Below are 15,041 nucleotides of genomic sequence, written 5' to 3' on the forward strand. Positions count from 1 at the left end.
ATGCGGACCAGTAAACGTCTCCGATCTCGGATCACGGCCGAATACTAAACGACAGTCTTGTAGCCATACACTGTCTAGGACGGATCCAGCCCTGATTAGGACTCCTACTCGCTTGAAATTATATACCCTGTTCAGGGCAGAGCGGCCAAAAACCATATCCTATCCAGCGGCACGTACCCATATAGGCCATATAGGGGATTTCCTCCTCTCCACCACCCATCCCCCTCCTCCCGGGACCAGAACTGATCCTAATAATTACGGTCTGTCTTAAATAAATAACAAATATTTATAAATGATTAGTGAATATTTCCAATGGATTTAGAATATAGTTCGAGTTATCGGGGTAGATTTGGGCCAAGGGAATTAGTTCGAGTAATCGAGGTAGATTTTCAGCCAAGGGAAGGTAAAATAAGTTCGAGTTGGCAGGGAGTTCGAGCTAACGGAGTTCAAGTTAGCTGAACGTAAATGACTGAAAAATGGAGTCAAATCCAGGAGAAATCGGATTTTGTTCGAGTTAGCGGGGTTCTACCGTAATTTAAATTTACATACTACACTTCCTACACGGCTCGATGGAAGAGCATATTTTATGAATTGACTCGGCCGGGTAAAGGTCCCTCATCCCCCTCATGGGATGATATAGTTTTGATAATGAATACAATAAAATCTGCAATTCCACAGCGACAAACCGATGAGTGGTGCCGGATCACTTGTAGACTTGGATCAGCAAATTATTTCAAATACTGATGGCAGACTGATTCTAGCCTTTGTTGTTTATTCTATCAAGCTTGTCACCTCCGCCGTTAGGATCGGATCAGTCTGCCATCAGTACAGTATTTTGCTTTTGATAATGACCCTGGACAAGATCTTGTTTCAATTCAGCTTCTTGTTACCCGTAATAACATCCGTATTTTTTGAGAAAACGAGCGGAAGTGTTCATCGCGCACGTTAGACTGATTCTCGCTGCGTAAGTGTCATCGCCTGGCAACGTTTGTGAGTACGTTCCGGGTGGATGGAAAGGGCACAATTATACATCAAGCGAACTTGAAAAGCAATATTTAAAAAGTTTAAAAGAAACCAAAATGTAATGTGTTCATTGATAGTCTGCTTGAATTACGATATTTCAAAGAATCGCCCCATGGCCCAAAGTAAAATCCAAGAATATCCATTGTCTACACCACCCCTCCCTGGAGAAATGTACTTCAAAGCCCTCCACGTTGACAGCGTGCAAGCGAGGCTCAGTAAGCTTAGTATTTGTTCTGGGTTCTTAGTACAGACGGATTTCTTGGAAGTAGTGTAGGGGTGTGTTGTTCATCTTTATCTCCGCAAATTTGCACAATTTTCGCCTGAAATGGATCTCGAAAAGCTACGAAGGGATCTGAAAGAGAATGATCAAGAACACCTACTGGCACACTGGGACACACTAAGCGAAGAACAGCAGAAAACGTTTCATCGTGACCTAAAAAACATCGACTTCGCCAAGACCAACCGTGACTTCGAGAAAACGATGAACGAAGCGAAGACCAGCGAAAAAAAGGATGAGAAATTACAGCCTGTTCCTCCGGAGCATATTGGAAGTGTAATTGGAGACGAAAATTCGAACAAGGTGAATACTTGGAGGGAGAAAGGCTTACAGGTTATCAGCGAAGGGAAGGTTGCTGTGTTGCTACTTGCCGGTGGCCAGGGAACTCGTTTGGGAAGCAACAAACCCAAGGGGATGTACAATGTCGGTTTACCTTCAGGCAAAACCCTTTACCAGCTGCAAGCTGAAAGGATCTTAAAAGTGCAGGAACTGGCCTATGAACACACCGGAAAGAAATCCACGGTTCCCTGGTAAGCTTCAATACACTTCAATACCTGGGACGTATCTGAACCTCACAGGGAGTGGGAGGAGTGAGGCGGGGGAGGGGGGTTTGAACGAAAAGTAAAAATTAGGGGCGGGCCGTTACCAGTTTTTCTAATCAATCTCTACGTGTTATGAGACTGATATTATCCTGGAAATTTGGCATTTTTTTAAATTGATATTGTGATGTCATCATCCATGATTTATATTAATTTGTGATCTGTCTTTGCTCAAGGAAGTGCTTAGACCATAAATGAGTAGACAAAATGTAAGCCCCCACCCAAGTATCTAGGCTACACCTCCCGTCTTCCCTTCCTGAAAATCCTGATGCTATTAAACAAGTTTGGTGGGCTATTATACTTTGGGTGAAGTACATGTAACAGCAGCACTTGCATAAACAAGAAAATATTAATAAATATTTTGTGCAAGAAAACAGTAAATTAATTGGGATTACAAAAATAATTTCTTTGAACATGGTGTACGTGGAAGTGCAGATATTACTTCACCTTCTATGTGATCAAGTTAACACTAAAAACCATTTCTCCCGATATCAATATTTCTCAGGGAAGTCTGAACACCGATCAGTAGCGTGATTTTGACAATTGAAGTAATTACTCTAGCCAATCACAACAAACGTAAACAACACAACCAGATGAACAAAGTGATCACTGCATCTGATTACAGCTTGGAAAATTTGTAGATGTACTTGTATTACAAAAATGTTTATGTTGTCACTGCCAGTGCCAGACATGATAAATAGGAAGTTCAAATTGGGCAATTCCAGAAAATATCCATACCCAACAATGGACGGCTTCCATGTTTTAACCCCCCCTTGCCTTCGGAAATTCCAAAAAGCGTTACCCGCCCCCCCCCCCCCCATGCCCTCAGAATTCCATAATCGTGAACCCCCCTCCCCTTCAGAATTTCCTGTTTTTCTGGGAAGTACATTTTCGACTTAGCAACGCCTATATGAACAAACGAACATGAATTTAATCCTCTTCAGGGCTGTGATCTGGTGACGCTAAGCGACAAGCTTTACTCTTCAGCGACAAGAAAAACCTACCGCTAGTGGCCAGGCTGTGAAAACTTCTCTTTAAGTCCAAATTTGGCCATAATAATAAACACCATTTACAGCAGTTTTACTCCTCTTTGTTTTCTTGTGCTGTTTTGACGTTTACAAAGCAGAATAGCTCAAATCCAGACGGTTAAAATCTTTCAGCGGTCAAATATACCGTCAAGTCTTGTTGCGTCCTTTTATACGTCATGTAGTGTGCACGAAAAGTGTTCTCAACCCATATGACTCATGTAGTGTACATGAAATGTATCATGATCTATCGATGCTTGTCTTCTGCTTCCGCGGTCATACGTTTGAGGATAATTTTATTTACGAACTACAAAAGTCGAAATCCCACCTGTGGAATTCACCAGTGCCTTCGGATATTCAATCGTAAATACCCCTCATGCCCTCAGAATTTCAAAATCGTGAACCCCCACCTCCCCTTCGGAAATCCTAAAAGCCGTCCTTGGTATGGTATGGATATTTTCTGGAATCGCCCATTGACCAAAGGTTTAATTTCTGTGTTAGACGCGTTGTAATCAAGTCACTATAAACTGTGACCAAGATTTAGTGTGGTTTCCAATGCTTAGCTTCTCTGCAGTCCAAATCAAATGCCCCAACCCCAAGAAGGTTTTCAATCAAACTTCTCGCATCTGGAAGAGATAGCAAATCTTGCTGTACAATGGCCATTCCTTGACTGTACTCAACCTGGCTCAATTTTTTTTTGTAGGATTTGCATTGTAATCAGCATAGAGTGTATACATGTTTAAGAAATGTGAATGTGATTTAAGATAAATATATATTGTGGTTTAATTTTTTTTTTTGGGGGGGGGGGGTTAAAATTTTTCAAGCCAGTTTAATTTTTATTTTCCTTTGAGCAGTATTCACTACCATACTCTGAGACAAAGGGAAATAAAAATCAAACTGGTTTGCAAATTTTTAAACCGAAAAAAAAATTTGAACCGCAACATACACACAGTCCTCTTTTTCCAGGTATATCATGACCAGTGAACACACAAAGGATGCCACCAAGAAATTTTTTGAAGACCACAATTATTTTGGACTACAGAAAGATGAAATAGTGTTGTTTGAGCAGAACACGCTTCCATGTCTTACATTGGAAGGTAAAATTATTCTCGACCAGCCAGGTAAAGTGGCCAGAGCCCCTGGCGGAAATGGCGGTCTGTACGAGGCCCTGCACGACAAGCTCCGCATTGACGAAATGAAGAAACGAGGAATAGAGTACATCCATGTTTACTGTGTGGACAACATCCTAGTCAAAATGGCTGATCCTGTCTTCATAGGATTCTGCATTGACAAATCAGCAGAGTGTGGTGCTAAGGTTTGTACTACTACAATAAAATAAGTTATCAACAAAACTGGCTTCTTCCTTAAAGTATCATCAGTTTTGGGGTTTCCTTGATTGGTGTTTTTTCCAGAATTCAACAATTCCTTGTAGCAGTATTATTTTTATAGCCTCTGGATAACTACCCTACAAATAGAACTCTCTTATATCCACAAAAATGAGGAGGTGGTTGCTTGATGGAGAATTGAGCAGCCTTTCTCCTCATGAGAGATCTCTGCTCCCATGTTGCTGGATTATATTAGTTTTAAATAATTTAAATTTCATGTGGCAGTACAACTGTAGGTGTTTTGGGTTGTCACAGTTGACCACTTGCATGTTTCATAAGAGCTGTCTCACACTGGCAATGGAATCAGAAGCAGAGTTGGAATCACAAGCGTAAGGAACCTTCCATGCCAGTATGAATAAAAACGGAGACAGAATCGCAATAGTAACAATGCCCCTTTAATGAGCCAATTTCAAGAGTTAACCCTGCTTTTGGGGGTGAGTAGGCCTGAGAAGTCGTATGCATAATCTTAATCACATTAGACATGTTGGCCGAAGAAATGGTCACAGCATTTTAGGATTAAACATCGTGGAGAGAGATCTTCTGTTGCTAACTAACTTAATTAATTGACTGAATCTGTATTGACAGATGGAAGGTTTTATCCATAGCATGATCTGACATCTTTTCAAAACTGAAACTTACATGTAGGTATCTTATTTTTCCAGGTTGTAGAGAAAAAGAGACCAGAGGAGAGAGTAGGAGTTGTAGTCAAATGTGATGGAAAATTCCAGGTAACTCGGAAAACATTAGCTAGCAATGTTGCGGTTGGAGGCTGCATGCAAAGTTTCTATGCGGTGGACCCGCAGCTCTGGCTAGCTCATTTTATTCTATCCTCTTTTTCCTTTCTTTCTGTCTTCTGTTTTTAATTCCTTTGTTTTGTCAAATTTTATCGTTGTTACCCATGTCCAATAAAGGAGTTAGCTTTGAGGATCAGTGCTGGTGCACTTTCCATTTAGTCAAAAGTGCAAATGGTACACTGTATGCGTGGATCTAGCAGAAATTTTCCTGAACAAATGGACTACCTTTGGAGATACTCCACTTTTTCAGTTCTGACTGGTTGGAACAGAAACAGAAAATTCCATTTTGTTTTGCTCTTGTGCCATTGTCATAACAAGAGAGTGATCAGTTGCAATTGGGTTCAACATTGGACTATAGAAAATCCCAGCAGGGTTCGTGCTACTCCTTGAAGTCCTTGAAAAGCTCTGGAATTTTAATTTTAGATTTCAAGGGCGCTTGAAAAGCCCTTGAAAAGGAGAATTTTTGCTGAAAGTGCTTGAAAATAATGAAAACTCCTTGAAGTTTTGTTCAGATGGGAAATAATGTAGGATTTTATCAATTTGAAAGTATAATTCAGGGATTGAGTGCAAATATTTTCAAAATTGGGGACACATTATATCTGGGAGAGCTTTTTTAAAGTTGCTATTGACCAATGAAAACATTTTGAAACAAGACAAAGTAAATTGGCTCTGAATACTCCTTGAAAAGTCAGTTTTTAGTGCTTGAATACTCCTTGAATTTTATGTCCAAAAACCAGCACAGCAGGGGTTTCATTACGTTTTGAAGTAGGGGGCACCTTTAGGAGAGTAGCTGGGCAGAAAATTACACTTGAAGTGAATTTCTTTATGTTCAGTTTGAAAGTAGGCAGGTACTGACTCTTGTGTATCCTGGTACTGGTACCTGGGTCCTGCCTTCTAATGACAACCCTGGCACAGACTACATGTATGTGTCAGGGAAAATACTAATATGCTCTGTATATGAGAAGTTGGTACAATTTATGTGTAGAGGCCCCTTTCATAAAAAGGCCCCGTAAGCGTGTTGCCCTTAGAAGCTTAATTTCTAGAATCAAGCCAGCTGGGTTCCTGTTGGTGGGAGTTGAAAATATAGTTCTAGATAGTCTGACAGGTGTTCCACCTCCTCAGTAATATGACACCACTAACAGGAGGGTTTCATAGTTTGACGTACAGGCATGAATGAAAATACCTTTTTCACCCTTGGCCCCTCTGACACAAAGCCATTCAATTTTTAAAATTCATTGTTTATGAACCATTCAGAAGCGAGTAGATATCTCGGGTGGCAAATTTGCTTGTGAAAATTTCATGGCTGATGATTTTTCAGGCGATTGCATTTATTTCCCATACAAATCATCAACCATGGAATACATCCTTTGGGTCAACACTAAATTCAATATCGAAAGTGTCATAATTCACTGACATTTTCTGTGAATTTTGGTCATCTGTCATTTTGCTTGGACTACACTTGTAATTATAATATTATTATAATAGTATGTGATTCCTGAAGTGCATGTGAGTGGGATTTTTTAAGCCATAAAATTGATAACAAAGCAAAAAAGTATTTAGATTCATGCACATCCGCCAAATCCTCCTTTAATACACTAGTAAATGGGAAAGTTGGCATCACTCAGCAAGATTCAACTTTTTGCAAAATTTGCAACAATGTTATTTATATATTTTGTAAAATAAATACAAATTAATGTAAATCATGTGTCAATCTGTCTAGGTGGCAGAGTACAGTGAGATTTCAGAAGATGTTCAACAGAGGAGAGATCCTGATGGAAGACTCACTTTCAGGGAAGGCAACTTGGCCAACCATTTCTTTACCATTGGCTTTTTGGAGAAAATTGTCAAGTAAGTAAAAACAGTGCATTACCAATGAATGATTTTTTTTTTAACTGGTGTTGTGTTTGACATACATGTAATGTTACATGTACATGTGGGTTTTTATACACAGTTAGGGTCTCATTTGCTCAGATTTTTTCTGAGAATCTTGCTGAGCTGACCACCTCTCAGTAGTCCAGTGCTCTACCAACTGAGCAAACCGGGCAGTGATTACAGGTCATTGGCTAAACAAGTCTCCCAATCTTGCCATGTTTTAGTCATTTTCAAAATAAAAAAAGCCAGTTATCCTTCCTTTAGTTGCAAGTCATAATAGCTACCTGTAGCTGCTGCCTAATAATGGCAGAGCTGTCAACCCTGCATAATTGAAGGGCTTGGGTATACATGTAACCCTTTAACTTATATACATGTGTATTAAGTAAGGGTTTACTGTGGGGCAAGGTTGACGAAAATTTGAATTGATTCAAAACTTCAAATTTTTATGTTCTTTCATTTAGAGAGCTGGAACCTTCACTGAAATTTCATATTGCCAAAAAGAAGATACCATTCATCGATGACAGCGGAAAAAGGTATGTACCATACAGTCTACATGTAAAAATGTGAGAAGGGGGAATTCCACCCCTCAATAAATCTGAGAGTATTAAAACTTTATCAGGTCAAAACCAGTTCTGAAAAAAAGAATGAAAATTTTCATTTACGAAAAAAAAAAAAAAAAAAACAGGGAAATTCACAATTTTGAAAAAAATGACTGTCAAAAACACAGAGTGTATGAGACTGGCAAATTAGTCCCAGACACGTAGATAATATTCAGGAAAATATTTGAAAGGATTTTTTTAGCTTTCATCTGCATAGTTCTAACAGTTAAGCATTCAAAGTCTATGCAGCAGCCCCCGCCAACCCACACACACACACTCCGGCCCCTCCTCTCCCCCTCCCTCCCTTATTGTCTGTGAAAACCAGTTTTCATTGATTTCCAGTCAAACGCTGTATTTAGCGATCTTTGGTGAACAAAAATTATCAGACAGTGAACACATAATCAAACTGTGGCTTTGCATACAGCATTGTTTGGGTTGGTGGTAAGAACTTTGGGGTCAACAGGGGACAGACAACAGCTGGTTGGGTTGCCGTCACTAGTAGATATCATTCGTACTCTCTTTAAAGTGCTACGATGACGAAATTCGTGTCTTTTTAATCTGAGCCATTTTAAAACATTAACAAGAAGTCTGTACGTGAAGAAGAATGCTGTTTACTATTTTCAAATATCTCTTTTTGTTCCAGAGATATTCAAGTTTTTAAAATATGCAAATTAGCCAAGTGATGACGTCACAAACTCAACCGAATTTTGGTCAAATATTATGAAAAAAGATATCTCATCAGCTTATCAGTTTTGTTACCATGGCAACATACTAAGTTCCAGTCCTCCCTGACACTTAAGGCTTTGCTGGCCACCTTTGGCATTCTATTTTGATATTTGCCAATGGTGCCTCATCTGCATGATCCAGCAAGCGTATATATGTTAGGTCGAGTTTGTGGCCTTGTTAAATGTTTTCCAAGCTGAAAACTAAAATATTGAAATCAGGTTGGATGGGACTGGAAAGAGTGAGTTACCATGGGAACCGAATTTTTTATAGCTGTAGGTGTATTGCCTTTAGAACTGTGAGCCTGCCAGGTTTCAATGGTCTCTGCTCTAAATTGACTGAGATAGCTCTATTTATATACTTGATGTTATATTGAGTTGAGAATATGACGTCATCAGTCCTCTCATTTACATATTTTACACATTTTTTAAAGGTGAATATCTCCAGAACTAATGCAGATATTTAGAAACAGTAAATGGTGTTTTTAACTTTCCTAGAATTCTATGTGATAAACCTTAAAATTCAAGAGGTAAAAATTTGATCATAGTAGCACTTTAATATGGCAGTGAGTTGTGTGATAGTGATATGTAAATTTAAAGCACTGTCTACATTGATTTGGTAAAGAAACACATTTGATGTACATTTGAATTATTCGTCAAGAGAAAACAAAGAAAATCACTACTCTGACTGTGGTTTGGATATGTGTTCCTAATTACCATAAAATGTTTGCCAACTTCAGCCTTGAATTTCTCCACTTGAGAATTATTGATCATTTGAGAAGCCATATCAAACGCTCAAAAGTTTGCTTCATCAGATGTCCAAACACCTCAGAGTTGTTTAAAAAAAACTTGGCTGCACCTCATTTTTTCAACCTACTTCTCAGTGTTTGGATATCTGATGAAACACACCATCTTGGTTTGATATATTGTGTAATTAATGAACTGTTATTTTCTGGTTACTTTTTAGGGTCACACCAAATGAAGCCAATGGAATTAAGTTGGAGAAGTTTGTCTTTGATGTATTTCAATTCACAGAGTAAGTGTTAATCAACTTGTAAGCTGTAATCTTGGTGATTCCAAACAATAAACATTCTGCTAAATCTTCTGTTGTTGACTCTGTTTTAGAAAATTTGCTGTTCTGGAAGTTGCACGAGAAGATGAATTTTCCCCACTCAAAAATGGCCCAGGATCACCAACAGACACTCCAGCAACAGCAAAAAGAGATCTATTCAGCTTACATTATAACTACATAGTTAGAGCTGGTGGCAAATTCTTAGACATTAATGAGTAAGTATTTCAGATATTATTCCAAAAGCCAGAACCTGATGATAATTTCAGCACACATAAGATAAACGATAGACCGAGTAGATTCATCGTGTCTTTAAATTTTGACAAAAAATGAACAAAACCAAGATCTCAAGTGACAGTTATATTAACTGTCACTTGAGATCTTGGTTTTGTTCATTTGTTGTCAAAAATATTTAAAGACACAATGAATCCACTTGATCTATCGTTTATCTTAATGAGTAGGCCTTTCCTTTTGTTACCAATAATCTAGCAATCTTGGGATAAAGGTGTGTTATGGAAGCTAGGGCCTGTTCAGAAATACTGTAATGTCATAATTCCCACTTCATAATTATGATGTCAATAGAGAGTTTTAGATCCGAGTTTACTGCAAACCTCTAACCAGGGTTTGCGGTTACCCGTTTGCGGTTCGATGTTCAAGCGTAATTCAATTTAGGCCTTCTTGCAAATTTACGGCCGCCATTTTGAAACAGCAGCCATGAATGGCACTTTTTTTCAAGATCCAATAGGATTTGTCAAATTTAGCCTTTTTGCCCAAGTTTGTGCCTCTGTTAATGAATAAAGACCACAAGATTTTTGTATCATAACGTGAGATAAAAACAAGAGTTATATGCTAAAAGCTTTCAGTTAAATGATGTACGTGAAAACCTACTTCTCCACGTTGGAAACGTACGTCAAAAACCTCAAACGTGATGTGAAAGACTGGTCACATGATCTCCAGCAGTTCGCAGTGAACTCAGATCTAAAACTCTCTATTGCTGCACTTTTTGGACTTCAAAGGCCACAGTTTTGAACATACTTCAGAACCTCCAAGTTTTATTGTCATGGCTTTAATGCTTTTTAAATTTGTAAAGGGTGGGAGTGTGTGGGGTGGGGTTAGCCGCATACACAGACGCTCTTTGGGCTCATCACGCATTCCTCCCCCATTTGACGTTCTTTAAAGAGAAGTCACTTCTTTGTACGTAAGCAGACCAATCACAGACTGTTTGCAAGATGTTTTCAAATGGGGGAGAAAGGTGTGACCAGCCCAAAAACCTGGAAGGAGGCCAGGATGGGGGGAGGGGAGGATGGGTTGGGTAGAATCTTCCCCCACCCCACTTATAGCCTCAAGAACTCAAAACCATCCCAGCAAAGTGGAGTGAACTTCTGTACACTGTACACTATGTTCCTGATTGTTTGTCTAATGAATAAATTATTTTTTGACATTGTTTTAGGTCCTCTGCTGTAGAATGTGAAATTTCTCCCCTTCTTTCATATGCTGGAGAGGTAAGCCTATCTTAAAGTCTGCTCCCTGTGGTTAATCACATTGTCAAAGTGCTATTTTCGTGGTTTTGGTTGGGGAGAGGTGCATGTGGTTCATGCATTTAGTTATACCATTTTTCTTATGGAATTTTGATAATTTTGCTGCTATGGTGAGATATTAACCTGGCATTGGGAAATGGGGTTTTGTTTATTTGTCATTTCATAACATTGTTGTGGATGGTTTTTGCCAGTTTTTTGCCCACAGTTTTGCAGTTTTAAGCACCCCCTAATGCCCCCATTGTAGAAGAAACTGGAGAATGTGTCACAGAAATTTCCAAAGGAAGTCCTAAAGCTTGGTTCAGAAGCATAAGATGAGCTGAATCACAAGAAAAAAAAATATTTCCTCCTTTTTCTTTTTCTTGTCTACGTCACAGCTTAGGAAAGCTGTGTTTTAAGTATGCTGTTTGTATTGTTGGAATAAGATAATAGTTTATTCTTATTCCCTGTTCTGTTGTTAGGGTTTGGAAGATGTAGTAAGGGACAGACAGTTTTCAGCCAGAAGCCCTGTTTATCTGAAGGCAGAAGACGAGGAGGAAGAAGAACAAAATGGTGAACTCCCTTGTAAGAAAATCAAGGAAGGTTGACCCAGATTAGAATTTAAACAGATTTCATTATCAATTACAATACTAATTTATTAGCAGATAGCTTTTACTGTCAATACAATTTGATTTTGAATATGAAATTAGTCATGAATATATCACACATAGCTACATTGTATTGTTACAATATTGTGATTGGAACAAGGACATTTTGGGAATTGATGATCTGTTTTTTCATGTTATAGTCTCAAGAGTGGTTAAGTTAATTAAGTGTTGTAAACCCAAAACCAGATATAAAGTAAGTTCTGGTTGCATTTACATTAGTAAAAGGGAAAAAAATGAAACTAGAGCAGTCTGTCAGAAATCTGACAAAAACGTCATTTATGGTTAACAGCAGTTGATGTACTGTTATACAGTATTCTGCTTCAATTTTCTCTTGTTTTGAATTGTGCCAATTTAATTATTACTTGCAAGGAATTGTAGCTATGTACTTTTGTCCACCAGGAATAGTTATTATACATTATATAGCCCCTAGATTCAAATTGGTTTTAAAAATTATTCATTTCTGGATGTTTAGATAGCATTTTGATATCCATTAAATATGCATCCTGGAATTTTCAGACTACAAAATGCTGTAGGGAAAGACAAATATTTTACTTTATCCCATGCCATAGAGATTACAGCCAATCAGAAAGCTAGAAACCTGTTGCATATTCTGCGGTATGCAACGGGTAGTATTCCACGAAAAAATCCCGGCATTCCTCATGGCCTACAAATATGTCAAAATTTTCATTCAGAAATAATTACTGTCAGCAAGTAAAACATTGAAGAAGAATACCCCAATTTTGACCTTAATTTTGAATTCCTGGAGAACGACGTCGAACAGTAAAGTTAATTCAATGAGTGGCCGGGATAAATTATTACTTATGCGGTGCTTTCTTGTGGTATACAGTGAATATTCCACTCATGACTTGATTTTTCTTTGTATACACACGAGCCTTTACTAAGAAAACTCAAATCACTTGTGGGATATTTTATGGTATACCACTCGAAAGCATTGCATAACTAGTATATTTGCGGATCTGTATCCACCAGGATGCAGTCAGTTGATTCAGGACTGTCTTTTTGCCTGCTTGTAACCTTACAGGCTAATAGAACAGACTATTTCTAGATTATTGAAAGAGCGATTTAGCTCTATATATTTTTACATTTTACACATAAATTATTATGGCAAAATCTTTGCATACTTTAAAGAGGTCAACCACACAATCAGAATTTTGCTGGCTTTCAGAGCACGAACTCAGATTTGATTACAATGGGATTTCCCAAGTTAAGTTTCACCATTCTCCACATTATGGGATAATTTTGCGTGCTTCTCACCTACCTTCTCATCAGTGGTCATGTTTAAAAGAGGATTGAAAATTTCAATTATTAAATAAATATAAAATTATCCCAGAAGAGAGCATGAAAACCAGCTCTTCCTGGAGTGCCAATATTGGCTGGCCATGGTCCATGAGGATTGAAACAAGGACGGAAACAGTAAAAGCTGTGAGAAATTAAAGGGTTGGCAAGCATTATCCCATAATGCTCTGCAAACCTTCAGAGAGCTATAATGCTATTACACTTCGAGGTAAGTACCTCTTGTTTAATTTTTATTTCTTTTTTTTTGATATGTTGCACTTCGCATTATGGGATAATTATGTATTCTCAAGAAAACTCTGTCAACAAAATGGCAAGGCAGACAAAACAAGGAATTTATCAACACAAGCACAAGCTGGTAGTAGGTTGAGGCCTCTGGTCTCTCAATCGTACTGTTGGGATTTGATTCTTGTGAATTGCAAAAGTTTTTGCTTATTTTGTTGGTTGTTTCTTTGTTTCTTTTGTGCTTTGTTGTTTTGTTTCTGCTGAGCTGTTGTTTGGGTAATTTTGAGTCACTTTTTTTGCATTTTGTTTTGTTGGATTACCAAGAGATAGGAGGCTCAACTTATCTCAGTAAGCTAAATTATTTGAATTCTGATTAGGTAACTCCTTTAGAGTATGCAAATGAGTTTGCAGTTTACTCTTTTTAATCATTGCAAAGGGCTTTTTTGAATTATTAAAGTTAATAGGTTTAAAATTATCACAGGAAAACAGATTTAGTGCAGTATACTGGAGCAGTTTTCTGACCATTGTCAGATCACAGGCAGCCCAAGCTTGTGTTGCAAGAGATTAATTATTATTTTAAAGCTGGACAGCGATCTCTGAGTGCAAACAGTATTGGGTTGCAGGCAGCCCTTGAGAATTTGAGCACCTTATAAGATTTTATATGGCAAATAAAGTATTGTGTATTCTAAGCATTAAATATGCTAAATTTCAACTTTCATTCAATAAAATGAATACAACTTACTCACCTCTGGTGTATTCTCATGTGGTTTGGGGTTATTTCACTAGTTTGGGAATTTGTTGAAAACTCTGTTATACCCTTGCACTCAAAGATCACTGCCTGATCGAATAATTAATTATTATTATTACTTGCTCTCTCGTAATGCCAGCTTGCTCGCCTTTGGTCAAACCAAATGGTAAGCCGTCTTATGAACCAATTAGAACTCACTATACAAATCATGCAAAAGCTAACTGCACTTCACATGCACTCTACAATCGCTAAATCAAAACAAACCCATTGTAATATTGGAAAGTAAGCTGTGTCAGTAACTGTTTTATCACTTTTTGGTGTGGAATCAGAATTAGCATTCATTCAAAAGCCGTGTTTACAGGTTGGTAAATTGTAGATGTAAGAAAGTTTTTTTAGAATTTAAATTACCGATGTAGTTCTGACGACAGCTTTGACTGAATCAGTGTGAGAATTGTAACCCTTTTGTTTCAGGAGATTAAATTTGTCTAAATTTGTTTTTTGTTTTTTTTTTCTCATTGGTCATGGTATACATTACTTGTTATACTTAGTTCTGAAAGAAGACAAATTGCCGAGGGTACCTGTAGTTCTTAACTGTAAAGCGTATATTTGAACTGCAAATAATAGAATAATTCTTATTTGTTATTTCCGAAATTTTCTCATTTATTAATTTGTGTTGTTTGTGTGGCCATGATTAGTTCAGCAAATTTATCTGAGACCAGAATAACATGCAGAAATCACAAATATGGATATTAATGATAAAAATGCGGTCTTTTATATGTAACTGAGAAAAAATTGGCAGTGGGTGGGTTGGTGAGCGTATTCACGGGTGGTATTTACGGGTGTGAACATTCTGTTGGTTGGTTTAAATTATTTGAGACATGATTATCCGCTCTTTTGTACACATTGTAATACAAATCAATAATTGATTTGTATTACTCTGTGTACAAAACATGTCCTAAATAATCCAATTATTGCAACTATAAGACATACTGTTCTGACTAAGTTTTTATTTTCTTGATATTACAATTTCCTTTTAAAAGGAGGGGCTAAAAAGATGTTTCCTTCAAATTGATTTGGCATCCAACAAGCTTTATTCCCAGGAGGGGGAATAGTTAGCTATACAGAGAGGGTCTGTCCAAAAGGGGTACCTAAAATATAAAGGGAAGGGATTTGACAAGCTGAAGTATAGCAAAGGGTCATTTACGCA

At 37.8% G+C, this 15,041-nt stretch overlaps 1 protein-coding gene across 1 annotated transcript; it reads left to right on the forward strand.

Annotated features, from left to right (window-relative positions):
* Positions 1–512: 512 nt before the first annotated feature.
* On the forward strand, positions 513–14,575 carry LOC146464097 (UDP-N-acetylhexosamine pyrophosphorylase-like). Its single transcript, XM_085130179.1, has 9 exons — positions 513–1,830; positions 3,891–4,239; positions 4,972–5,037; positions 6,824–6,951; positions 7,437–7,508; positions 9,264–9,332; positions 9,422–9,583; positions 10,816–10,867; positions 11,362–14,575. The coding sequence occupies exons 1-9, from the start codon at positions 1,349–1,351 to the stop codon at positions 11,485–11,487; spliced, it is 1,506 nt and encodes a 501-aa protein (XP_084986305.1). The 5' UTR covers positions 513–1,348; the 3' UTR covers positions 11,488–14,575.
* Positions 14,576–15,041: the final 466 nt, after the last annotated feature.

This window comes from Pavona decussata, unplaced genomic scaffold (assembly GCF_977016875.1).
Source record: "Pavona decussata unplaced genomic scaffold, jaPavDecu1.1 SCAFFOLD_169, whole genome shotgun sequence".
Classification (NCBI taxonomy): Eukaryota; Metazoa; Cnidaria; class Anthozoa; order Scleractinia; family Agariciidae; genus Pavona; species Pavona decussata.